We start from the raw sequence: 27,241 nt of genomic DNA, 5'->3' as shown, positions 1-27,241 counted from the left end.
TTCGCAAGTGGGAATGAATTTTCTGAGGAAAATAGCAAGCGCTAATGCTCGGGGGAGTACATAAACAACAATGACAACAATGAAGAAAAGGGGTGGCAATGAAAATGGTCACACACACCAGAAAAGGGGAAAGAAATCCAAACTGAAGAGAAGTTAAACTATCTTACGGGGACACAACTGTCTCTCTAGAAGACGGTAAAGAATTCCCCCAAAAGGAAAGGAAAATAATTGGTGAATAAGTGAATTTAGTAGAGTAAAAAGACAAAATTAGTTGTATTTTCTAAAGTAGATGAGTATACTGTCAATATGTTTATAATAAATTATGTATGTCTATGTATTTATATTTGTTTCGTCTGATCTCAGGCTCATGGCTCTGCAAATCCTTGGGGTGACCCCTGACAGTTCTTGGGGACCATGCACGGTGCTAAGGATTCAAAGTGGCTCACAGTGCCACAGCAGCTGCTAATACTAAGGCCAGCAGTTGACCTCCTGTACTGCCTGGCACCATAATGCATACAACAAAGATCCTTTAAAACAAAGCAGAGTTTTGGCAAGAAGTGACTTTGGGACAGATTCTAGATAAGCCACAGATAGGTCCTGGTTGTCAGGGGAACTTACATCCACTCAGATTTCAGTCAGCATAACCCCACCCCCCAAACTGAGGAAGGTGAAGGGGCTAGGAATGAAATTTTTCTGTTCAAAACGAAGGATTTTAAAGAAAAAAAAATACAGCAACAGGGGTTGGAGAGATAGTACAACAAGCAAGGACCTTGCCTTGAATGAGGCTGACCTGGGTTCAATCCCCAGCACCCCATATGGTCCTTAAGCCCTGCCAGAAGTGATCCCTGAGCACAGAGCCAGGAGTCAGCCCTAAGCACAAACAAGAAATGTACAAACACTCCCTGGCATGTTCCCTGCCTGCTGGATTTCCCACGCATATTACCTCGGGCACCCCCAGGTGCAGCCCTGGAGGTCCCTGAGCACTGCTGGGGGGCTCTGGTCCCTCAGCACCGCAGGGCCTGATCCCCAGGCCCCTGCGTGGAAGCGACAGTCTGCTTGGCCAAGAGTTGCTGCGCTGGGGCCCCAGAATTCTGCTTGGAGGCCAGGAAAGCAAGTCGCTGAGTCTGATGCCTTTTAGGGGGCCACTAAGTATGGCTGCAGAAACTGGAGTTTATTAGTCAGAATGAGCACGTGTTATCTAAGCAAAGAAATCAGCTGGCTTGATCTCACCAAAGATGACCAGGTAGTGTCTGTTGGGCTAACTCCATGTCACTCGGCAATCTCAAATAAACTTGCTGAAAGGCAAATGATTTAAAGCAAAAGATAAAAATCCCTAGAGATATTAGGCTCTTACAGATTCTTGGCAATTTGAAACATTAGAACTGAATCAAGAAACTGGATAAACATTAGAATTGAATCAAGAAACTGGGTTACTCTAGGCAAGACAATATTACCAGTTCTCCAGACAGAACCCCTGGAGGAACTGAAGCCATGATACTGAATCTCGGTGAAGATCATCACTGGGGACTGCATTTTGGATCTGTTTCTTAGGTTGTTCACTGAGTCTCTTGGGAAAATCAAGCTTTACTAAGAGTTATCAAAGGAATGCACCTGAGTATCTAGATCATTTCACTGAAGCAGTAATGACTTTTGTAACTAAGCACTTGGATCTCTAAGCACACTTTCCAGACCAGTTTGTTCTGGGGCCATCCCCTCTGGTACATGGGAATCACTCGTTGGAGGGCTTGACGAACTATATGGAGTGTTGGGGATCAAACCCAGGTCAGTCACGTGCACGGCAAGTGCTCTACTGGCTGTACTATTGCTCTGGTCCCCCGGTCAGCAAATTTTAACCATGAGAACAGGTGCAGGTTTGCAGGTGTAAAAAGGCTGAAAATCTCTGGTCTAGGCATTTCTCATAATAAATTTCTCATAATAAATATATTTCTCATAATAAATTCTCATATTTATTGATGTCATCTAATCTAAAATGCTAAATATGACATCATTTTTGAGCAATTACTTACAAATCTGAAATTAGGACATTAAGGTTTTAAGGGCTAATCATTCTAAGAACTCGATGATTTAAGCTGACAAAAATAAGGGAAACAACTCTAAATGTAAAGAAAATAGATTTGTGCTTCAGTAATAAAGATGCAAAGAATGGAGATAGTGTTGCTGAGGGAAAAGGAGGAATTCTGTCTCAACATGAACCTCTTACTGTGGAGTGGAATTAAAGGAAAGTCACAGGACAAACAAGAATGTAGTCAACATTTCCTCCCCTTGGGTCTTTCCAAGTGGCAGTGTCTGGGGACCAAGCAGGGCCAGAGATCGAACCCAGGCGGCAGACACACAGGCATGCACTCCAGTCCTTTGAGCCTTTTCCTAGATCCCAGACTCTGAATGTAAAAGGAACATACAGAAAGTTTGTCAAAAAGAAATTTTAAGGGGGGAAAAATTTCTAAATTTCTATGTAGTTAACCTGGATAAAATAAAAGAATTTTTTTTTTCTTTTTGGGTCACACCCAACGATGCTCAGGAGTTACTCCTGGCTCTGTACTCAGGAATTATTCCAATTACTATGGGATGCTGGGAATTGAACCCAGGTTGGCCACATGCAAGGCAAATTCCCTACCCGCTGTGCTATCGCTCCTACCCCAAGAACTGTTTTCAAAGACATTAAAATCTGTTTTAAGAGGCCAAAGTACTACAACGTATGGTATTTACCTTGCACGTGGCTGACCTGTGTTTGGTCTCTGGCATACCCAGAGTACTGTAAGGACTGATCCCTGAGCACAGTACTGGGATGCTGGGAATCGAACCCGGGTCGGCTGTGTGCAAGGCAAAAGTGCTAACACCCGCTGTGCTATCGCTCTAGCCCCATGTGTCAATGTTTTTGTCTGTCAAGATTGGCTGGCTTCTATATTACATTCCCATCCAATCTGGAATACTTACAAATGCTCTACCTGAAAATTATCTACCTGAAAAGAAACAAGAGTCCAGAATAAAGAACTATTCTAACAACAAAAAGGTAGACATCCCAATTAAAGAATGGCTAATGGCCTGGAAGAGATACTTCTTCAAAGAATTTAAAAGAATTACCAACCAACACAAGAAAAGATGTTCAATATCATCAGTCACTTGGGAGATACAAATCAAAACCACAGCGAAATACCACTAATGCACTAAGAAGGTAACAACAAACAAAATGAAAAATAACAAGCCTTGACAAGGAAGTGAACCTATCAGATTCCTTGTTTGTCCTCTGCTGGCGGGAAGAAAAACTGATGCTCATGCTGGGGAAAAACACCTTGGCAGTTCCTCAAAAAACTAAACACAGAGGAACTATATGACCCAGCAGCTGCACACGATGTATAATCCAAGGGACCTGACAACACGTGTCCTCACATAAACTTGGACACAAATATCCAAAGGCTAGCGATAACCTGCAAGTGAAAATAGCCTAAATTGCATTAGATGATGGGGGACAAACAACATGTGGGAACAGGTATTCAGCGAAGTATTTTCAGGTACACAAAGACAGGCACTCTGTCACACACAACATGAAAGAATCTTGAACATACGTTGCTAAGTGTAAGAAACCAGGCTCAGGAGGTCACCTGTAAGATGAGTCTGTAAAATGTGGAGTCCAGGCAAATCCAGAAACACAGAAAGTAGATCAGTGGCCAGCAGCGAGGTGGCCTGGAGGAAGGGTGGGCAGGAAGCAGGAGTGACTACTAACGGGTATGGGGTGTTTTTCTGAAGAACAAAAATGCTCTGCAATTAAGTAACGGTGACAGCTGCACAGCGGAGCGTACCGGCCTGCCTTGCTTTAGAGTGCTCTGAATAGTGGGCTTTAGAGTGCTCTGAACAGTGGGCTTTATAGTGCTCTGAATAGTGGGCTTTGCCTCACGCTGCATTTTTTTAAAAAACTCTTTAATTGAATCACTGTGAGACAAACCCTTACAAAGTTGCTCACGATAGGATTTGTCACACAGCATTCCAACACCATCCCTCCACCAGTGTACGTTTCCCAGCACCAGTGTCCCCAGCTCCCTCCCATCACCCCCCACTCGCCTCTGTGGCAGGCTCTTTTCTCCCCCACTCCCCACCTCTCTTCCTCTCTCCCTCTCACCCTCTCTCTCTCTCTCTCTCTCTCTCTCTCTCTCTCTCTCTCCTTTTAGGCACTGTGGTTTTCGATACCGATACCAAAAGGTTATCAAGAATATCCTTTTACCTACTCTGAACGGTGAGTTCTTGTCCAGCATGACCATGCCTAGCTACTGTCGTCATACCACTGGCTTCTCTACCTTACCTACCCTCATGCTGCATTTTTAATGCCAACATAAGACTGACTTGCTAAAGGCTCAGATGATGGTTGACAACCTTCTTCTGGCAGTAAAACATTCTTTAATTGAGGTATGTACTGTTTTCCAGGGCTTACTCCTGGCTCTGCGCACAGCGATCACTCCTGCTGGGCTCAGGGTACTCAGGGTCAGCCACGAACCCAGGCCGGCCACGTCCAAGGGAAGTGCCCTAACTGCTATGCTATCACTCCGGCTCAGATATGTACATTTGAAAAGCCTCAATGCTACTGCACACTTTTATACGGTGGAGGATAAATATAACTTTCATCTGCAGGAAACTACTCACGATCATTATTATGATGGTCTGGAACCAAGCCCCCTCAAGATGTCTAAGGTGTACGTGTATATTAATACACCCTGAATCAAATACTTTAAAGGGTAAATTCCGACCTGTGAATGACATCTCTATTACGAACAAAGCGTGCTTCCACGGTAACCACGGACAGGACTCAGTGGGACCTGCAGTTCTTTTTATTTTTTGAGTGACACCTGGCAACGCTCAGGTGTTACTCCTGGCTCTGCACTCAGGAATTACTCCTGGCGGTGCAGGGGATCCACATGGGATGCCAGGGATTAAACCTGGGTCGGCCGCGTGCAAGGCAAACACCCTACCTGCTGTACTATCACATCAGTCCCAGAGACCTGCAGTTCTTTGTATGTAGAATTTGAAGTGCTGGGGCAGCCTGCCAAGTTCTATGTGTGTGCTCCTGTAACCATGCAAACACGAGCAGGACAGAACAACCCTACCTGGAAGTTAAATTCAAGTTACATGTTACTCAGAAATCAACTGCCCCAATCAAAGGTGATCTGTGCAGGGGGGAGAGGCAGAAACCCTTTAGGAATCTGCCCACTTTCTGATGTTATCTGCTTGGAACTTATTGTCTAAGGTAGGGAGGGTGCGTTCCATGGAAATTCTGTTAGTTTCTCTTTTGATATTTGTACACAATGGGGCCTGTACAATAAGAGGAAGAGGATACAAAATTTCAGGAAGCCTACTTTACTGTTTACTGCATGGAAAATGTCGAAGTTGAGCACATTTATCTCATCTGTATTTATGACATTTTAGAATTTCACTGTCACTGTCGTCCCATTGCCCATCGATTTGCTTGAGCTGGCACCAGTAACGTCTCCATTGTGAGACTTCTTGTTACTGATTTTGGCATATTTAATATGCCACGGGTAGCTTGCCAGGCTCTGCCGTGGGGCGAGATACTCTCGGTAGTTTGCCGGGCTCTCCGAGAGGGGCAGTGGAATTGAACCTGGGTTGTTTGCATCCAAGGCAAACGCCCTGCCCGCTGTGCTATAGCTCCAGCTCAATTTAAAACAAAAGAAACAAAATAACTTCCCTGTCCCCACAAAGCAGCAAAACGATCATTCTTCAGTGACAGAGAGAAGGGTCCCCAGATAAGGACAGGCTGGAGAAGGGGAACCCGCCAGGGCAGTCAGTAAATTTCAGAATTTACAGTCTGTAATCTGGCATGAATCTCACCTGCTTTAAACCCTACCTTGTGAGATGGGCAGTTCACAACAGCACAAACAGGGTGAGAGAGAAGGATGGAAGCAGGGCAGAATCTCAGTCACAACTCACTCCCACTTCCCCACAGGGGCAGGTCCCAGGCGGCTACTAGGACGGGACCCTCCTGACCAGGAGCTAAATCAAAGGAAGGGGGTGGTGGAGCGGCGCCCTGACCTGTGTGAGAAGAAGATGCCTCTGCGCAGGAAGCGGTGTGGTCTCTGGCCGGTGGCTCTCTCGATGCGGTTGATCAGCTCCTTGTCAATTTTACTGCTCCCGAAACGAACTGGAAGAAAATTGAAAAAAGACCCACGAATTGAGGTGGTGGAATGTTTAGTGACCGGCAGTATTTTTTTTTTTACTTTTTTTTTTTTTTTTGGGGGGGTCACATCTGGCGCTGTGCTATTGCTCCAGCCCCTGACCAGCGGGTAGGGCGTTTGCCTTGCATGCGGCCGACCCGGGTTCGATTTCCAGCATCCCATATGGTCCCCTGAGCACCGCCAGGAGTGATTCCTGAGCGCAGAGCCAGGAGTAACCCCTGTGCATTGCTGGGTGTGACCCAAAAAGCAAAAACAGAAAAAAAAAAAAAAAGCTGACTGCCAGGGGCTGCAGAGAGTACAGTGGACAGGGTGCTTGCCTGGCATGTGTCTGACCCAGGTTCAGTCTCCAGCAGCCCATACTGCCAGGACCCTGAGTCCTGCCAGGAGTGATCCCTGAGTGCAGAACCAGGAATAAGCCCTGAGCACCACCGGGTGTGACTGAAAACAAAAACCACACCAAACCGAACCAAACCAAAGGTGACTTCCAGCTTTCAGCTCACAATTAACATCACTGGGTGGGGGTGGATCTGAGTAACCTAGCCATGATCACTAGGTGAAGACAGCTTAAGTCTCTGCAAAAAGGTCAATTTCAAACAGACACTGCAAGTTCTAAATAGCTCAAAGAAAGAGAAAAATGCTTCTATGAAATTGTCTACTACAACCATTATATGGAAATTAGCTTTATATTGTTATTTTATTACACTAATCCTTTGGGAGTATACATACCACCAAGACACTTTAGGATCCTTTTTTTCCCTGGGCAGAAAAGCATCACTGGTTTACAATTAGTTAAAACTTAAACCATCACTGGAACCAAAGCAATGGAATTCCTTCTGAAGCTGAGATTTTCGCAAGACATACCAATGAGCTTGTCGTAGTCAACGCCTTTGGCACTGCTTGTCTGTACTGTCCAGGGGTCCACAAAATCCTCTCCCCCAGCATTTGGACTACTGGCCCCAGATGCCTTTTTCTCTGGAGGACAGTCAGCCTTGTACTCCTTCCCCACGGCGTTTTTGTAGCTCATTTTCAGCGATAACAACATTTGTACTGCAGAGTCGATCACATTCTGGACAAAGGAAATAAAGGCAAGGGTTAGGCACATGAACATTTAGCACTTGCTAGATGTCTCTGTGGTCGACTTCATCCTAAGGTTTCAACACAAGGCCCCGTTTTAGCAACCCCAGGAGGCTCAGCACTGTCACAGCTTCCTGCTCAACACCTGGGGCTCTGTTTCTGGAAGTGCTGGGGATGGATCCTGGAACCTCACATGTACAAAGCACCCGCCCTACCGAGGAGCTACACCCCCAGGTAAAGAGTCCGAGTCTCAGAGAGAAGAAGGTAGCTTGCAGCAGGACACTGGGGCCTGGACTGGATACGTTTTCTCTCTGCTTTAGTGCTGCGGACACCACCCCACAACCACCACAGGACCATCGTGGTAACATGATGCCCACTGCTGCATGGCAGTTAAAATGCCAACGACTTCTCGAACACCACTGATGCCAGACCAGATGTGTGACAAGATCCCTTCATCGACTGAACTGTTTTCCACAGTGGAACTTGTTCTTACATGCTACACAGGTTGAGGTGAGTATGTATGGAAACTTAAATGATGCCACCAAGGAGAGTAACAGTAACTCAAATGGATGTCATGAAAACATCAATTAAATGGCAGCCATTAGGGGAGAGTTATGTTGTGGAATTCTGGAGCCTTATCAAGCTATTCAAAATGCCTGCATGTTTGTTTTAAAATAAGCAGATGACAAATAAATGTGAAATGGGTACTTTAATCTACTAAAGACCTCCTCTTCCAGGAGCCCTGCAACAGCTTCCCTGGAAGCCAGGCATTTAAGAGAACAGGCCTAATTAAGCAGATTAGTCATGCTATGCCCTAAAGCTCTACAACAGTAATTGGTCTTGCTGGATTAGATCGAAAACAAAGAGCATACACAGTCCAATTTGCTTGCCAAGGAAATACAACATTTTCACTTAGAGTTTGTACATAAAGTATCGTAAACGGGATTTCCCAGTGGGGAAACACAGCAACCCCAACCTTCTTGCAGACAGAACTGCTCCACCAGGAACAGAACTGAGGATGGGTCTATTGTTGTGGGTGATTCTGTAGCGACAGACTTGTTTCAAATGCTGATATTATGTGGAATTTATCAGTAAAATGAATCAGAGTGCAGAGTTAATACTCCTATGGGTACATCTTGCACGGACATATAATGTGTGTTTACAGGGTCAGGGAGGTGAGACGGTTTTATTTATCAGTCTCACTTCTGAAGTGCCTCAGCTCAGTGCTTGAAGTAAAATTAAGTCTGGCAAGGATGAGCTCTGGAATTCTCTACAGGAAAAATCATCCTTTCATCACAGGAGTGCTGGCATTTCATAGTCTATCAGGCCTGATGCTGTAACTTACAGGCTCGCAGAAGGGCACTGATCTTGCCAGTGTCTGAGTGAAGGCTGTGTGGCTAGAAAAGGGCTGAGACAGACAAGGAAGCACATCGAGCCTTATTGCTTGCTCTCAATTTAGACCAGGGCACAGTGAAACAAAAGTTAAAAGTGCCTGTTCTGAAAACAGCTAGGTGAAGACAATCTACTACCTGGTTATGTATCAGTTCCAATACAGGCAGAACTTTCGAGGTGGAGGGACCAAGGGGCTCGGGGGCAGATTCTGGGTACTGCTAAGCTGTTGCTCCAGGTGGATGCTGCGTACACAGCTATGGTCGATTTGTGAAAATTCATGGGCCTATCTGCCTATGATCTCCATGTTTCCTTTAAGAACAATGTATTCTATATTTAAAATGTATCCAGACAAAAAGAAACTCTTTTCTCTACCTGAACTCCTGGCTCTGACCCACTCCCTCAGGAGACTTCCTGTCACTGTCACTGTCCTCCCATTGCTCACTGATTTGTTCAAGCGGGCACCAATAACATCTCCATTGTCAGGCTTGTTGTTACTGTTTTTGGCATGTAGAATATGCCACGGGGAGCTTGCCAGGCTCTCCGAGAGGGACGGTGGCTCCCTGCTTTGAGGAATTACAGTTGCTCACAAAGTGCATCTTACTCGCAGGGTACTTGGGAACAGAAAAGGACATGGAGGACAGTGGCAGTAGACGGCCTGAGACAAAGACTGCAGTGGCCACTTGTCTGGTATTACAAAGGGGACTCAAAGGCTGCTTACAGTGAATCTCTGAAACATCAGGCGGTCCTATCATCTGATATTCCAGGGGTACAGATAAATTCACTTCTTGTATTCTGGCCAAACCCGGGCAGTGCTCAGGGCCTATTCCTGGCTCTGCACTCAGGGGGAACTCCTGGCGAGCTCGGGAGCCCATGTGGAGTGGCAGGGATTGAATTGGGGTTGGCCACAAACAAGGCAACCTACCTGCTGTACCATCTGCCCATTTTCCTTCATTTTAATTAAAACTTTTGTTTTGGGTGGGGCTTTGGGGTCATACCTGGTGATGCTCAGAGGTTACTCCTGGCTCAGGGAACATTCCTGGCAGGTTTGAGGGGACCATATGAGGTACCAGGAATCAAACCTGGGTCAGCCATGTGCAAGGCAAATGCACTACCTGCTATACTATCACTCTGGCCCCCTTCTTTGTTTTACATACTTCTTGGTGTTTTGTTTTGAGGACACACCTGGCCCTGCTCATGGCTGGTTCCTGGCAGGGCCTGGGGATCATACCCAAATTGGCTGCAAGCAAGAAAAGTGCCCACTATACTATCCATATACATTTTAAACTTAATCTCACTATTGAGTCCTATCTACAATGTGAAGAATCTCTTCTTGTGAATAACTATTTTTTGATATCATTTTCTTTAGTATTATTTTTTCAATGTTAAAATAGTTTATCTGGGGCCTGATAGACTAAAACAGTGATTGGTGCAGAGCATGCAGTGTAAGGGCGAAACTGACGCGGTGACAGGCGGCAGAAATGAGGAAAATCAGGTAGGCCTCAGATTCAGTTCCTGGAACTGAAACAGATTCAGTTTCCCAAAAATAAAACAATGCGTAACTAGCCAGCCCTAACCCACCTGGGAGAGCTCCTGGGCTCTGCAAGCGGGCTCAATTAATCAATTCTCACAATGCCCCAGAAGTTGCTTTTTGTTAATCCTAAAAGAACGAAAAGTCTATGTAATCATAAAATTGATACTGATACTAGAATCATCATCCTCATCGTCATCCTCATCATCAATCATCATCGCCATCATCATCGTCATCATCATCATCATCATCATCATCATCATCATCATCATCATCCCATTGATTGTCGAATTTCTCGAGCGGTCTTAGTAACGTCTCCATTTGTCCTAGCCCTGAGATTTTAGAAGCCTCTCTTTACTCGTCCTTCCCAACGAGGGGGGCTCTTTCAGGGTCAGGAGAATGAGACCCAGCATTGTTACTGATTTTGGCATATGAATACACCATGGGGAGTTTTCGAGGCTGTCCTATGTGGGCAGGAAACTCTCGGTAGCTTGCCAGGCTCTCCCAGAGGGAGCTTGGTGTGGAGAGGGGCCTTGAGCATGGCTGTGGCTAAGGCTCCGAAGGTCTTCGGCCGCGGGAGCTCTGCTCGGGGCGGGGAGGGAAGCTGGAGCCCATCCCCTTCAAGGGGCCCGGGGGAAGACAGCCAGGCGCTCGGGCAAGAGACTCTGCTTGATACTGGAAATTATTGTTTAATTGTTGCCTAACCACTGTTAACCCAGACACTTGCCAAAACACCTCTGTTTGGTAACTAAGTAAGATTCTTTTCTGAAACAATAAGACATACACTGCTTATGTAATCTAACCCTATATAAACTGCTTGCTGCCTTTAGGACGGGTCGCTATCAAGAGACCACTCTGTGGGTGAGATAGTTGGCCCCAGTATACTGGATTAAAACTCCCACTGCTTTTGCATTATTGAGGTTTGCATTATCTGTCCGTCTTGCTGCTTGGGAACCCAGAATCCCGGGTTTAAAACCAGCTTTCCATGTTCCTTCTGAACTGCTCCTATGAGGGGGCTGAGTGATAGTACAAGTGGGCAGAGCACCTGCCTTGCAGACACCTGACCTAAATTCAATCCCCAGCACTCCACAGGGTCCCCCGGGCCCATCAAAAGTGATCCTTGAGCACAGAGCCAGGAGTAAGCCCTGGGCACTGCTGGGTATGGCCCCCGAACAAAATAAATATTCCCATGAGTGATAGTCAAATACCTACTTGAGAAATCACTCTCATATGAAAGCCAAAGTGAAAAATTAATTTGGAGGAAAACAAGATTGTAAAGGTAGGCAGAGAAGGTCAGGAAGATACAATCTGAAATTGTATTTCAGATACAAAATACAACATAAAAGGACATAAAAGGACATTGTACCTATAAAATGAGAACAGGGTGCTATGACAAAAGGAACAGAGATTGGATGAAATTTTAGAAATTAAAAATAAGAGGTACATTCATTTATTCTGGAATTGCTCACATTCTAGTTTGAGGTACATATTTCCTCTCTCATATTTCCTAGATAAAATTATTTAAAAAAGAAAAAAGTTGATAAATAGAAAACAACAAAGTTGAGAAAATATGCCTCAAGTAGGGAAAAAAAATGGAACCCAGAAAAAAGAAAACTTAAAAAAAAGTCAGATAATTAGATTAGTTTCTGAATTAAAGAAATTCACAAATTGAAAGTAGAGAAAGCAAATGAAAGAAAAATACACAATTTCTAAGAAGGATCATGAGATTTTAGTTTAAAAAGCCATCCCAGGAAGTTGCAGAACACTGGTAAAAGCAAAGAACTGCCAGCTTCTAGGAAGGCAAGGAATGGCATCTGGCTTTTTCATAGCAGCCCTGGGAGTCAGTGACAGCTGCTGGTTCTGGGACAATCACTTCTACCCTAGAATGATTTACCCAGCTTAGTAACCAAAAGATACTTCAGACATGCACGACCCCCCAAATTATTTCCTTAGTACTATTTTACTTTTTCAGAAACTATTCAAAGATTTACTCTGCAAGATAGTTGACCCAGGGGATGCAATACAAGATCAGAGGGACCTTGTAGGATAACATTGGGTTTGTCCTTTCAGCCTTGCTGCAGGGAACTTAGTTTACCTTAAAGCAATGTCCTTTCTGTATGGACACAGGAAGACAGTTAATATTAAGCTTTGTAACGGGAGTTGATTGGCTCCAATAATATTTACTCCTGAGCATCTGCTTTCTCAACTCAGTTGCCTTTAGTTCCTAGTACCCCAAAAGCAGGGTACTGACGAGGGACGGAACGGACCCAGGGCAAGCTGTGAGCTACCCTGGCATCGAAAAGGGCCAGGCCAAAGTGCCACAATACTCAACTATAAGTTGAGAGCATGGTCATACAAATGCTGTCATGATCCAAAAGTAACGATGAGACCAGGACCCCGATGGGGTTAGGAAGACTAACCTGACCTGAGGACTGTGGCCTAGAAAATATAGTGAGATTCCAGAGAAAGAACCAAACTTTAAGTTTGATATATCTCTTACTGGGCTGGAGCGATAGCACAGTGGCAGGGCGTTTGCCTTTCACGCGGCCAACCTGGGTTTGATTTCCTGGCCCCTCTTGGAGAGCCTGGCAAGCTACCGAGAATATCTCGCCCCAGGCAGAGCCTGACAAGCTACCCGTGGTGTATCCGATATGCCCAAAACAGTAACAAGTCTCATGATGGAGACGTTACTGGTGCCTGCTTGAGCAAATCGATGAGCAACAGAGTGACAGTGATATCTCTTACTGTGCTCATACAGAATGACATTGCTAGAAATATTTAAAGTAGATTTACTACAACTATTTAAGTGGAATACTAGTTGAGGAAGGAAGAAAGAGACAGACCCTTGTTTGGATCCCATCCAAACCCTAGCCCACACCCTAGATGAGATCCTGCCCTTGAGCGGATCTCCTAGTAATCTGGAGTAATCTCCTTAGATGAGATTTTGTTCATCTCCTGGAGGAGTGGTCTTACCCCTCTCTGATGATTTGTTAATGTTCAACCCACCTTTGTGTCACCGCCGTATGTGATTGCTATATAAACTAAGACTGTGAGAAAAGGCACAGAGGCAGGGAGAAGACAAGGGAGAAGACACAGAAGGAGAAGACACAGAGGGAAGGGGAATCATCGGAGCCAGAAGCAGGGGAAAGAAAGAGCATGAAGCGAGTGAGAAGTGAGAGCGAGCAGGGCTCCAGAGACTGGAGCAGAAGGGCTCCGGAGAGAGAGATCGGAAGAAGAGAGATCAGAAGAGGCCAGAAGAGAGACGACAGAGATAGAGAGACAGACAGAAGAGAGCACAGCGGCACACACAGAAGCAGAGCACAAGGAGGAGCCATCCCGACCCGGTCCATACACGGCAGCTTGAGAGCACCGAATTCGAGCAGTGAGAGAGGGCGCCGCCCCGTGAGCCCGAGAACAACACAACACACACCATACCTTTCCACGCGCGCTCGCGTGCTTGCTTATATTTTTTACAGGATCTGGCAGAGAGAGGTGCGGGAAGGCCTGGGGACAGAGGGTCAGTCGATCCTAAGATAAGCAGTGTGGGAGGCAGTGACCAGTCCCAGGTGGAGGGGGCAAAGGGCACGGGAGGAGGCCTCTCAAATCCAGGTTGGTGTAAAGCCTCAGGCTCACGAGTACGCGAAAACGCTGCACAATTGGAAATCAAGATAACGCCACGCCGAGGGAGAGCACGAGTTAGGCAGGGAAAGGAAGCGCCAGGCCACTGCAGAGGCCAGCAGCGGCGGCCCTGCCTGCTGCCCATGTCAGTGAGAATGGTGGTTTGCTGGGGGACAGGACGTGCTTACACACACTGCTCACCTCCTCTTCCACAGAGAAGGCCCCAGTCTGAAACCGACAAGGAGCAACAGAGATATGGGGATATACATATCAGAAGATCAGCTAAAAGGATATGTGCTTTTTTTTTTTTTTGCCCTTTTTGCATTTTTTGGGGCACTCAGCGGTGCTCAGGGCTCAATCTTGGTAGTGCTTGGAAGTGTCGGGGATCGAACCCACGACGGCTGCGAGCAAGGCGGTTCCTGCCCACTGTGCTATCTCTCCAGCCCAAGAGCAGGACATGACTGCTTGTGGGAGCAGGAGATGGGGTGGGAGGATGAGCGGCTGTTGTGTTTCAAAGGCTTTTAAATCCCTTGCTTTTGAGACCACATGCCTCAGCACTGTTGAGAAAGTTGAAAATAAATGTCAAACTACAGGCAAAAGCTCTTAGTTACTAAGCAGAGTCTCGAGAGTCCGCTCCACGGCACACCCGAGCATGTCACACACACCTTTGATGCATTCTCAGCTTTGAGGGACTTCACAAGCTCCCCCTGGGCAGCTACGAGGCTGAAGAGATCTTGCTCGCCGTTGGACATATCTGCCATGTCCAGGGTCCTGGATGGAGCGGACTAGGCGGCTGCTGGAACACGTGCTCACAGGTCCGGACAAAACTGGGTGAGAAAAGAGGAACAAAACCCGTATTATGTTATAATAAGGGACACACATAAAGTAACATTCATAAAAATATAAGCTAGAACACAGTCCATTTTTTCAGATCGAATGTGAACTGAAGGACTGGAGAAGTCCTTCAACCAAGACCCGATGTGTCTGCTAATGGACCCCGGGCCTGTGCCCAGGACATAGGAAAGATTCACGTTTGATCACGGAGCAAATACCAAAAGGCTTTCAGAAACCCAAGTTCACGAGAGCTAAGAAAACTTTGACAAGTCTCTACTCTATCTTAATTGCACAGGGGTCAGATCGCCAGGTTTTTGCAGTCCCGCCACAAAAACACACACAAGAACAGCTTCCCTGCTGGCCAGCTGCTCTGTTCTCAGGTGAGCTGCATGGGAAGGGCCTTATCGTCAGGTTCTATATATAGCTGGTCCCTTTATTTTGCAGCATTGTTTGACAGCAAACCTTTCAAGGCCTGCTGCACCTTCTGTTAATCATCAGTGAGTCTTTACTTTGAAAAAGGTGGGGCGGGGTGCAGGGAAGGACCTGATACTGGCCTGGGGCTGATACTGAGCCGCAGGTCAACCTCCTTTCTCTCAATCAGCTTCCTCATCTCTAAATGGCACTATCAAGAACTTCTTCCCTAGCTCAAGGGCTGTCTGGGAAGAGCCAGAAAACAAAATGGCACGGAAGAACACTGCAAACTGAATAGCAAGGTAAAGGTCAGCACAAGCAAGTTAGGGAAACTGTCCTTGTTGGACGGCAGGGCTTGGCTGAATTTCAGCTCCACCCACCGCCTGCTGTTCTATGCTGAAGGAGGAGGAAGGTGGGCCCTGGGCTTCATTTCCAACACGTCTGCACCTGAGATTATTCTAAGCACCTTGTACGCATGGATCCATTTAAGCCTTCAAGCAATCCCGTGAGGCGATGTGTTGTGCTTAGGCCTTGCCTTGCATGGGGCCAACCCACTGCTCACTGGCATAGCGTATGGGTCCCCCAGCACTGCTAGCAGTGATCTCGGCACAGAGCCAGTAGTGGGCTGAATACCACTGGGGGGGGGGACTCCCCCAAGCCAAACAGCCAGCTCCTTGGGACATGGCTCAAAGACTGAGATGCATGCTCCGTACGTAGGAGACCCAGATTTGATCCCCTGCACCACATAGTCCCCTGAACACCAAGCCAGGTATGTCCTCAGGAACATAGTCAGAGGTGGTGCAACTCCCATCACCACCCCAACACTACTACCACAAAATACTTGCCCTGGACAGTAACACAGCAAGTAGCAGTAAAGATGGGATGTAAAAACGAAAGCCTTTATTTATGCCAGGAGTGTATCTGCTCAGTCACCACCTCACCCCTGACCTAACCTTACCCATGAGCCTCAACTCCCAACTGAACAATGGATGAATGATGACAGCCACGTCCCAGGGTTGTGTATGGAGTAAGCTCGGTTATGCAGGTACACAAATAGTCTAGTCTAACATAATCTCTGCACTGCAGTAGAGGTTTAATAAGTCATCAGTTTGTAAAATGAAAAAAAGAAAGACCTGTTCTTTGAAATCAAGAACTATGAGACAGCCAGAATTGGTCATTCTCAAGATGGCTTTGGCTATCTGGGGTTCTCTGCAGTTACAGATGAATTTTAGGATAGTTTTGTTCTAAATGTTAGCATTGCACAATGAGTTTGTGAGAATTTGTCTTCAATATTTGTGGGAAGAATTACAGGTGATTCTTTTAAAAGTTTACAAGTTTTATTGGAAAACTTTAAAAAGTTTATTAGAAAAGCTTATTAAAAATCACAACAAGAAAAAAAACCCAACAAGATTTTAAACCCCTGAGGTTTTTGACTACTAATTAATCTCCCTATCTGTTGTGGGTCTGCTCAGTCTTTCTATTTCTTCATGATTCGCTTCTGGCAGGCTAGATATTTCTAGAAACCTTTTTTATTCTAGATTACTGTTTTGTTGGCATGTCATTATCACAGCAGTCTCAAAATTCTTTTTTGTTTTTGGGCTACACCAGCTGTGCGCAGTGCTTACTCCTGCCTCTGTGTTCATAGATCACTTCTCAAGGTTTATGCAGTGCCAGAATTTGAACCCAGATCAGCGGAATGCAAGTCAAGTGCCTTATCTCTCTGATCCCGGTATCTTTTTTAAGATTTGAGCTAATTTTGGGGCTGGAGCGATAGCACAGCGGATAGGGCGTTAGCCTTGCAAGCGGCCGACCCGGGTTCGATTCCCAGCATCCCATATGGTCCCCTGAGCACCGCCAGGGGTAATTCCTGAGTGCATGAGCCAGGAGTAACCCCTGTGCATCGCGGGGTGTGACCTAAAAAGCAAAAAAAAAAAAAAAGATTTGAGCTAATTTTTTTAAATCAATTTTGCTGCTTTTATTATATGCTGCATGATTATTTGTTCTATTAATAATGTGACTAATTTATATCATAAATCATTATGAACCTAAGATGTTATTATAGTCTTTCGTTCCTTAACAAAAAGCAAGGAAAGTATTTTACACTAGAACAAACCCTCGCCTCACCAATAAAAATCCCCTTTCAGTAACCCTAGTCACCAAACAAATAGAAGGGTTTCATTTTTACTTTAGCTAAATATTTAAGTATGTAAATTTTAACTCCACCAATCTCAGTCTAAAACTAAAACCAAAACCAAAACCCTAAAACAAACACCATATTGTGAGGGCAGTCAGTTTCTGTTTCTTCCTGGTGAGAACCCACCTCAATTCCCAGAACTGTTTGATAAGATAAATGACTTAACTACGGAAACTCCCAGGTTTAGGGCCCGGAATGCGGAAGACCCTTTTGACTACCCCTCCTTAGAGAAACACTCAGGCTCATTTCAAATAACCGAGTGGTGAAAAGGGCCAGGCGCAGGTGGTTAAGCACCAGCTCCAATACTCTGCAGCGCAGCCCGAGTTCCCGCACTCAGAGCCCGGGGCTTGACAGTGCGTGCTGGACAGGAGTGGAGAGGGCCACACCTGCTAGAACACTGTCAGAGGCGAAGGCAAAGCCCCCTCGATCACTTGTTCCCTCAGAACTCCAGCTGCTCGCCCTCCCGCTGTCGCAATGCCTTCCATCCTCTCTGGCACTCAAACCAGAACTCCTCAGGGTGTACCGGGAGTGTATTCTACAATACTGTCCCAATATTGCATGTGTGAAGTCCTGGACTCGATCCCTGGCACCAAAAAGCACGAAAAACTATCCCAACTGTAGCTCTTTCACCCCTATGTCTCGGGGGTGAAGCTAGCTGCTCCGTCGCTTGAGGATCCCACGTCGGGAACTGTTAGTTCTCAGACCCATTGAAGCATGAACGCTTGCTCTGTTAGAAGGTGAAAGCTCTTTTTAAAAAACTTTGGAGCCATACCCGTAGCTCTCAGGTACGGCTTAATCCTGGCTCTGCGCTCGGGGATCATTCCCAGCAGTGCTCGGGAGACCAGAGAGGGCTATGGAGATGGAATCTGGGTTTGCCACAAGCAAGCTGCTGTGCTGTCTCCCTAGCCCCAAGTACTGTTTTATCTTTTGGTGGGGAGGGAGCACACTCTGGCAGTGGCTGGAGGACCATTCAGTACCAGGATCAAACCTTGGCATCCTTCATGCGAAACCTGCCCTCAGCCCATTGTGCTCTCTTCCTGGCCTAAGCACTGGATTTTCTTCTTTGCGTTCATGCACTCTAGTGCCTGGCACACATTTGCTGAACAAATGAATCCATCCAGCTGTACTTCTCCTTTAGGGATGCATGCTCCTATTACCTATTTGCAAATGTCTGTTAAAGGTGGATTTCCCCCCTCTAGATGTTAGGTAGACCAATACCAAACCAAGACCAACTGAAATCCTTGAGAGTGTGGCAGGTGCTAGTCTGGCTCAGCCCTGAACGGTTCACTCTCCCTCAGTGAAGCGGCTCCGCAGAGGAACTGGGCTACACTAGGGGATACCTGGGAGGGAGGAAACCTTTAGGCTCCAGAAAGCCACTCAGGAAATGATTCTCTGCAGTGAAATCAGAGGAAACAGCATAAGGTCACTCTGCTCTCATGACCCACTGTAATAACACAGTGTCGGGGACTCGCCCACACCACAGGATCTGTGTGGATATGATGCAATTATTCAAGGAGGAGAGAAACAGAACTTCCGTATTTCTCATTTCAGGCTGCGCATGGTCATTTCCAAAAACTGTGCCATGATCTTTCCCCCTCAGCTAGTCAATAGCCTCCTTTATTCCTCTATTAATTATTAAAGTCCAGTTTCAGATCCCTTTAATCTGGTTCAGAATTTCTGAAATCATACTACTAGTGGTATGATTTGCTCACTGGTGTGGGCATATTCCGGGCAGATTATCTAGGCTCGGTCTGAGATGCCGAAAGGCTTTGCTTCGTGTTTTTTGGTCACACCTGGCAGCATTTGGACTCTACGCCTGGTACTGTACTTAGGGTACACTCCACACGGAGCTCAGCACCATGTGGTAGGGACCCAGGGACAGAACCTGGGTCTCCCACTGTAAAGCATACATTTAGCCCCCCGAGATTCCAAAGGACCACTGTCTTGGGTGCTTACTGCATAAACTCTAAACAGGGCCTCGAGTCTGCTGAGGAAAGCTGTTTTATCCATGGAATAGTAAAATACAACTGAAAAACGAAGCGCGCATCTGTGAAGCAGCCAATCTCTTATTCCCTAACACCCCCCGACGCTGAGAGAGTAACACCAGACCTCCACAGCAGACAGCCCAGCCTCAGGGGCCAGTGCCTGCCTCCCAAGCTGCTAGCCCCAGCTCCCTCTCTGGCACTACATGTCTCCTCTGGGCATGGCCAGGGGTGACCCCTGAGCACCAAGTCAGGAGCAGCATCCCCCAAAAGCACCAGTGGGTGTCCCCACCCCAATCCAGAGCAGAAGAGCGCTGGGCCCCCGGGAATCCCCCCGCCCGGCGCCCCCCCCCTCCCGACTTCTGGGTGTGGCTCCCAAACAGAGAAAGCCAGACAAAAATTTAGCCCTCGATTCCTCTTTCTAAGGACTTGAGGTTGAATCCCCGGCTCCCTCAAACGCTCCGGAGGAGACACTTGTAGGGTCTGGGCGGCGGCGGAGAGGAAAGAGAACCACAGACCTGACGAGCAGCACCGGACACCCAGAAACCACCCGGCAGGCCGGACCAGAGCACCCGCATCCTGCAGGCCGGACCAGAGCACCCACATCCTGCATGCTGGACCCAGAGCACCCACATTCTGCAGGCTGGACCCAGAGCACCCGCATCCTGCAGACCGGACCAGAGCACCCACATTCTGCAGGCTGGACCCAGAGCACCCACATTCTACAGGCTGGACCCAGAGCACCCACATTCTGCAGGCTGGACCCAGAGCACCCACATTCTACAGGCTGGACCCAGAGCACCCACATTCTACAGGCTGGACCCAGAGCACCCACATCCTGCAGGCTGGACCCGGAGTGGCAGCTCTGCCCGCCGAGTCTCCCCTCCCCGCCGCCTGCCTTTTCTGTTTAAAACTGGGGCCGGAGCGCTAGTACGGGGAGGGCGTTTGCCTTGCACAGGGCGACCCGGGCTCGATTCCCAGTATCCCAGAGGGTCCCGTGAGCCCCTCCAGGAGCGATTCCCGAGTGCAGAGCCAGGAGTCACCCCTGTGCATCGCCGGGTGTGACCCAAAAAGAAAAACTATTTACTGCCCTGGGGATGTGTGTGTGTGGGGGGGGGGTCCCGTTGGGGAAGGAGTCAACTTCTGGGTGCTGGGGACAGCACCGGGGTACGTGTGTGTGTGTGTGTGTGTGTGGCGTGGGGAAGGAGTCAACTTGTGGGTGCTGGGGACAGCACCGGGATACGTGTGTGTGTGTGTGTGGCGTGGGGAAGGAGTCAACTTCTGGGTGCTGGGGACAGCACCGGGATATGTGTGTGTGTGTGTGTGGCGTGGGGAAGGAGTCAACTTGTGGGTGCCGGGGACGGCGGGATGTGGGACACCCTCATCCACAGGGTCTCTCACGGGGCTGGGGTGCCCACGGCCTTGGCCACCCCAAGCTGGAGGGAGAAACCGACGCCCAGAGCCAGGAGCCCCGCGCCGTCCCCTCCTCCTTCCCGAAAGTTCTCCTCCCTCCGCTACAGGGCAGAGCGGCCGAGCCCACCCGAGGCTGCGGGTGCTCCCCCGAGCGTGGCTCGCGGGGGCGTCAGTGCCCGCGGGAAGGCCCCCTCCACCCCGGGGCACGGCCGGGCGGTACCTACCGTGCAGGTGCAGCAGGAGCGCGGGCGCGGGTGTGCGGCGGGCGCGGCGGTGGCCCCTTTAATAGCCGCCCCTCCCGCTTTCGGTTTCCCTTCCGGGGCCGCCGCCCGCGCCCCCCGCGCGTTTCTGAGAAGTCACCCCGCTTCCCCAGGTGAGGGGCGCCCGCCGGGCAGGGCAGCCCGTTGCATCAGCCCGCCCCGCCCTCCGCGACAGCTGGGCGGCAGCGCGGGGGGCGGGGCGCCGGGACACCCGCTCGCGGGGCCGGGCCGGGGGGCCCCGCGCTGGGCTCTGCGGGGGCCTCCGGCGGAGGCGCCCCCGGGACGCTCGGGTCCCCTTTCTCCGTCCCCCCGCCCGTCCCCCCCTCAGGCCGCCCACTCACCGGGCCCCTCCGGGCCAGTCAGCGCTGCCCGCTCCGCCGCGGGGGGCCTCCAGAGCGTCCGTGGAAACGACGTCCGGCCGGAACCACTTCCGGGCCGGCCGCGGCGTGATTGGCTGCCCTGGGCGGGGGCGGGGCCCGGGCCGCTCCTGATTGGCTGGCGGCGCCGGCGCCGGCGGGACGCGCCGGGGAGGCGGGCGCAGCCGGGCGGCCCGCGGCAGGACGGAGCTTCCGGCGCGTGCGGTGAGCGGCGGGCCGGGGGCGCGGGGGGCCGGGACCCGGGCGCCGCCCCGCGCCGTGCGGGCCGCCCCTTCCTCACGCCTCGCCCCCGCCCCTCCCTCTCGGGCGCCCCTTGCCGCCCGCTCGTGACCGGACGCTCCAGTTCCCCCGTCCGAGCCCGCCCCAGCCTCGGCCCTGCGCGCCGAGGCCGCTCCGGTCTCGCGTTCGGTCTCGTTTGGACCGAGGCGTGGTCCCGAGTGGGGAACCGGGACACGCTGGTTCCGTGGGAAGCGCCCGTTTCCGTCCCTCGCCGGGGCCGCCCCCGGCCGCGCGCCCCGGCACCCCCGTGTCCAGAGAACTTTTTTTCTTGTTCGGGCTCCGCCCACGGGGGGCTCCTGGCGCCGTGCTCAGGGCACCTGCGGGGGCGACTCCGGGGGGAGCCGGGTGGCCGCGTGCCCTGTAGTCCCCGACGTCTCAGCCCCGCTGCCCAGGTCGCCCGGACAGCACTTTCCCGCCGGCCCCTGTCGCCTTCACTGGGCTCCCCCCGCCCCCAGCCCCACCCAGCCGGTCAGGTGGGGCCCTGCTCCCCGCCCTCCTGCAGCCCCTGCCCCGATGGCCCCTCCATGGGCACCGCGCGCCCGCCCCCCAGCACAAGTGCTCGCTGCCCCCGGGGGGCGGAGGGGCGGCCCCTGCCTCTCCCTCCGCAGCCCCTGCCCAGACCGCCCCTCCACAGGCACCGCGCGCCCGCCCCCCAGCACGCGTGCTCGTGTTCGCTGCCCCCGGGGGGCGGACGGGGCGGCCCCTGCCTCTCGCTGGCCCCGGGGGGGTTCCCGGGCTCCCAGCCGGCTCTCCTCTGTTCTTGGCCTCAGCCCTGGTGTCCAGTTATGCCCATTAGCCGGGGTGGCCTCCGAGGGCTGCAGGGTGCAGGGGGCCCTGAACGTAACAGCTGGGTCGAGGGTCCCGACTGGGGGGAGGGCAGGGGGGTCTCCAATGCAGGACTGGGCAGTTGTGTCGGGGCCTTCCGGGGAAATGTCCGGCAGGGACAGGCCTTGAGCGGGCTCGGCATTTAGAGAACCAAGGTGTCGGATCATGCCCAGGCCTGGGTCCGACTCCTGGTGCCGTTTGAGGGGGGCTGACCTGTTACAGACGTCTTGTGTCTGTGCCTTAGGGGTGGCTTAGGCTGCAGATGGGGGGGGACTGTTGGAGGAGACAGACTTCACACCCTGATTTTGTAGACAGCAAAGATGCCTTTTGGTAGAAAGGTGCGGGAAGGGTGGGGCATGTTGACTTGAAACTTCGCTCCTGGGAGAGGTGGGTGACAGGCAGTCTGCAGTGACTTGAGGGAGGGAACCTTCTGGAACTTGCCCGATCCCCATAATGGAGGTTTGTTTGTTTGTTTGTTTGTTTAGGTGTTTGGCCCATATCCCGTGGTTCTCGGGGCTCACTCCTGCCTCTGCACTCAGGGATCCCTCGTGGCAGACTCAGGAGAGACCGTATGGGGTGCCAGGGATCGAGCCCAGAGCGGCCTCCTGCGAGGCAAATACCCCGCCTGCTGTGCTATGGCTCCGTGCTGGAGGTCTGTTAAGGTAGGAGACGCCCGGGCTGTGCAGTGTCTCTGAGCCCTGGGTGGCTCGGCCCGTCCTTTGCGCTCTCTGCTGGCTGGGGCAAGCTGGGCGTTTCCCCTGATTTCTGGCTTTTCTGGTGTCAAGCTCGTGTTAATAGCATAAACACTCCTGATTTCTCTGCCTTCCTGGCCTTCAAACTCTATGTTCAGTTTTACTGGGGGCCGGGGCGGGGGAGGTGGCGCACTTGGCTGTGCTCAGGGCTTGTTTGTGGCTCTGTGGTCAGGGATCCCTCCTGGCAGTGCTTGGGGGGATCATATGGGGTGCCAGGACTGGACCCAGGTCAGTTGCATCCAAGGCCAGCGGCTTACCTGTGGTACTCTCTCTCCATCCCTGTTTGTTAAAGTTTGCAGTTGCTGCTGCCTAAGTTAATCTTCCAGAGGGAAAGATCTGTCCTGGCGTTGTGTCTCGGTGGAGACCGCTCCTCACTGATCCCTCCCTGTAACTGGCAGTGGTCTTCAGCAGCTTGCTGTGATTGTGGCCAGATCTCTTCCACACCTCAAGGGCTCCTTGTGGACAGACGCCCGCCTTTCCTCCAGGTTTATTCCTTTTTGGGGAGGCCACACCTAGGGGTGCTCAGGGGTTACTCCTGGCTCTGCTCAGGGATAACTCCTGGCAGGGCTCAGGAGACCCCGTGGGATGCTGGGGATTGACTATGTGCTATGTGCCAGCTTGGCTGTGTGCGGAGCAAGTGCCCTCCCTGCTGTACTATGGCTCTGGCCCTGTGAGTTCATTCTTACTAGGCCGTAAGTCTGGCTTGGCCAGTCTGTTTGCCTTTTCCTCCTCCTCCTCACCTTCCTCCTCCTCCTCTTCCTCTTCTTTTTTTCTTTTCTTTTGTTTTTTGGGGCACACTGTCTTGCTCAAGGGTTACTCCTGGCTCTGCACTCAGAAATCACTCGTGGAGGTGCTTGGGGGACCATATGGGATGCTGGGGATTGAACCTGGGTCAGCTGCGTGCAAGGCAGACACCCTCCCCGCTGTACCATCACGCCAGCCTGGTCTCTTTCCTTCTGACTTCAGGTGGCCCGGGTCCTCCTGTGCACGCTCCCTGACGCTGGCCCTGTTTGCTCTTAGATTGTTGGCCGTGAGGGACAGCAGCTGTAACCGCCATGGCGTCCTTGGTGGCTTACGATGACTCGGACTCAGACTCGGAGCCGGAGCCTGACGGCTGTGGCGCAGCTGGGCCGAGGAGAGACTCTTCTGCTGTGGTCCCGCCTATGGATTTTGCCTCAGGTGCCTTGGGGGAGTCGAAAGGGGGAGCGCTGCCCCCCAAACCTGGCTCTGGTGAAGAGGCAGCGGGACCTCGTCTTCATCTCCCGCTGGCACGGCTCGGGAAAGTGGCCCCGGCATCCTGCCCCAGCCAGAGGCTGCAGTGGCCTCGGACAGAGCCGGAATTCACCGTCCCCACCCACCAGCCTTGTTCCTCCCTGTGGACGAGCCACGTGCCGGCGAGCCACGTGCCTGTGGCAGCGGCTGGTGGGAAGGCCCCAAAGTGCCCCTGGGAAAGGTCCAGCTCCCTGGAGCCGCTTAGCCCTGCTCAGACCAAAGCCGAAGCCACCCGGAAAACTGTCAGCTTTCTGCAGAGGAAACGGGGTGAGGACGGTGTTGTGCCCTACACCCCAAAGAGATTCCGCCAGGCGCCGGGGTTGAGCACAGAGACCAGAAAGAGCAGAGACGGAGGGCCGCAGGGTTCCTCGGCCGTCCGGCTCCGGCCCCCCGCCCCTCTGTCTGTGCGCCCCCAAGTTTCCGAGTTCATCGAGCCGTACCTGCGGAGTCAGTACAAAGAAACGCTGATCGCCCAGAAGGTGCTCTTCCACCTGCGAGGCCACCGGGGGCCGGTGAACAGCATCCAGTGGTGTCCCGTGCTCTCCCGCAGCCACATGCTGCTCTCCACGTCCATGGACAAGACCTTCCGGGTGAGCCTGCGCTTGGGGATCGGCCGGGGAGGTTCGGGCTGAATGTGGCACGTGGGGTGTGCGCACACTTCTCTGTTCTGTTCCGAGGAGTTTATTGGTGGTCGGCTCCACCCTGCCCCTGCACGCCCCACCCCCCAGGATGCTGTCCCGATCCCCAGGGACATTGAGGTCATTGACAGAGCCGGGGGAGGAGAAGCCTGAAACCCCCGTAGCTCCTGCTGAGAGGTCAGCGGCGGCCACTTTGTGGGCTGCAGGGGTGGACAGGTGTAGGCAGACAGGCGTGGGGAGGACCCTCAGCACGGGAGGGGGCCAGCCAGCCTGGGGGCCTCGGTGAAGGGCCACTGGGTGAACAGCACTGGGGTGGAAGGTGGCCTTACGGAGACTCGCGGAGGGCAGGGGGAGCCTGAGTCTGGGCAGGAGGCAGGGCCAGACTGGGCAGGGCTGTGAGACGTGCCCAGACTCTCCACTGTTGCTTGGGTATTTGGAGCTACCAGAGGGACACAGTGCATGGTGAGCGATTCTGTGAATGGGGGTGACATGTGTCTTCCCTGCCTGGGTGCCAGCCCCTCCCTCTCCACTCCTCGGCGTCTTGCAAGGTGCCCCAGACATGCAGAGAGGAAGAGACAGTGTGGGGGGGAGGCATGTGATTTTTCCACATTCCTGCTGTGGCCCAAGCTATGCCCGTGCTGAGTCTGGTTTCTCCCCGCGATTAGGCATCATTAATGCATGTGCGTGGTCGGGAGAAACTGCTTGCTGAGCCCGTGTCCAGAGCCAGGGGGCCTGCAGGTGCTCAGTATACCTGCCTCCTTCTGCCGTGGGGGGCAGCGCACCCAGCACGCTCAGGCCTTACTCTCGCTCTGGGGACAGGAATTCCTCTGGCAAGGCTTGGGGGACCAAATAGGATTCTGGGCATCGAACCCGGATTGGCTGGGCGCAAGGCAAGCACCCTCTCAGCCGTACTCTCTCCAGTCCTGCCGCGTCCTTCAGAGTTCAGAATCTTGTATCTGCAGTTACATTTTGAGGTTTCGTTGTTGTTGTTGTTGGGGAGGGGCCGCATCGACTGTGCTCAGGACTTGTTCCCCGCTCTTCTCCGGGATGACTCCTGGCAGTGCGGGGGGTCAGACCAGGAGAGTTGAGTGCAAGGCAAGCGCCCTAATCCCTGTCTGTCTCTCCCGTCCCCTGTCTGGAGGGTTTTGGCCTTTGGAGACATTTCAGAGAGGAAGGAAGCAAGCCCAGGACGAGTGAGAACTTTGAAATGAGCCAAACCAAAGGATGACACTTTTGTTTGTTTCTGGGCCACACCCAGTGGTGCTTGGAGACTACTTCCGGCTCTGGGGTTTCTCCTGGTGGTATGTGGTACTCAGGGGACCAGGCAGTGCTGGGACTCAGTTTTGATGTGTGTAAGGCGTGTTTTGCATATGTTCAGCCCATTAGCATCACAGTACGTGCAACTAACATCAGAACACAGACACATCTTTTTTTTTTTCTTCTGTTTGGGTCACACCTGGTGATGCACAAGGGTTACTCCTGGCTCTGCACTCAGGAATTACTCCTGGCGGTACTCAGGGGACCATATGGGATGCTGGGAATCGAACCCGTGCAAGGCAAATGCCCTCCCCGCTGTGCTATCACTCCAGCCTCCACAGAAACATCTTGATTTGCATTTTATACTTGAGTAGTATTTAGTGGAATTTGGTAAAACCCTTTATACATATCATTAATCTCTTCATGGTACACATTAAGTGATGGTCCAGTAATCTCAAAACCAAAACAAATCTACTTTAAAGAATGGTCAAGAGGGGTTGGAGCAATAGCACAGCGGGTAGGGCGTTTAGTCAAGAAATTAAAACAAAACTCACAAAACTACCCAGCCCCTTTAGCCTCCACAGTCTAATATTTGTGAGTTGTATTTATATTAAAAACTGATGTTTTAAAAATAGTTCTGGTTCTCCACTTACCCCTTATCCCTAGTAGATATGCAGCAATAGTAACCAACTAATTATTTTATTCCCCCAGTTAACCCAGTGCTTGTTAGCTTTTTCAAATATAAATTGGGACAGTGTTATTAACGAGGTTTTAAAAAAGGCATCCTCTTCTATAACAGGAAGGATATAAAACCAATCAATAAAAGCACTTGACAAGACATTAAGTTACCATCTGCACCGATTGGTTCAAGTTGTGAGCTCTGTCAATATCTTATATTTGTAGTATTATTGAGGTAGTTAAAATGCTGAAAGTGG

The 27,241-nt window shown here is 50.9% G+C and overlaps 2 protein-coding genes across 4 annotated transcripts in view; one reads left to right on the top strand and one right to left on the bottom strand.

Annotated features, from left to right (window-relative positions):
- The window catches only part of WARS1 (tryptophanyl-tRNA synthetase 1), a 31,148-nt gene extending 9,808 nt beyond the window's left edge, over positions 1–21,340 (bottom strand). Inside the window, exons 1-4 of one of the 2 annotated variants that reach the window (XM_055133382.1) lie at positions 21,248–21,340; positions 14,478–14,639; positions 7,062–7,266; positions 6,058–6,166 (exon numbers count right to left, since the gene is read on the bottom strand). In XM_055133382.1, coding sequence (XP_054989357.1) covers positions 6,058–6,166; positions 7,062–7,266; positions 14,478–14,573 — 410 coding nt within the window. In that variant the 5' untranslated portion in view covers positions 14,574–14,639; positions 21,248–21,340. Of the gene's footprint in view, positions 1–6,057; positions 6,167–7,061; positions 7,267–14,477; positions 14,640–20,870; positions 21,203–21,247 lie in introns of those variants that run through there. The other variant, XM_055133381.1, reaches the window with a different exon arrangement.
- A 43-nt stretch (positions 21,341–21,383) lies between these two features.
- WDR25 (WD repeat domain 25) overlaps positions 21,384–27,241 on the top strand; it is a 90,014-nt gene continuing 84,156 nt past the window's right edge. The window contains exons 1-3 of one of the 2 annotated variants that reach the window (XM_004603584.3): positions 21,384–21,487; positions 22,873–23,049; positions 24,160–25,001. In XM_004603584.3, coding sequence (XP_004603641.1) covers positions 24,195–25,001 — 807 coding nt within the window. In that variant the 5' untranslated portion in view covers positions 21,384–21,487; positions 22,873–23,049; positions 24,160–24,194. Of the gene's footprint in view, positions 21,488–22,872; positions 23,050–24,105; positions 25,002–27,241 lie in introns of both variants that reach the window. The other variant, XM_055131268.1, reaches the window with a different exon arrangement.

Source organism: Sorex araneus, chromosome 3 (assembly GCF_027595985.1).
Source record: "Sorex araneus isolate mSorAra2 chromosome 3, mSorAra2.pri, whole genome shotgun sequence".
Classification (NCBI taxonomy): Eukaryota; Metazoa; Chordata; class Mammalia; order Eulipotyphla; family Soricidae; genus Sorex; species Sorex araneus.
This window is presented reverse-complemented; position numbering and strand designations above follow the sequence as displayed.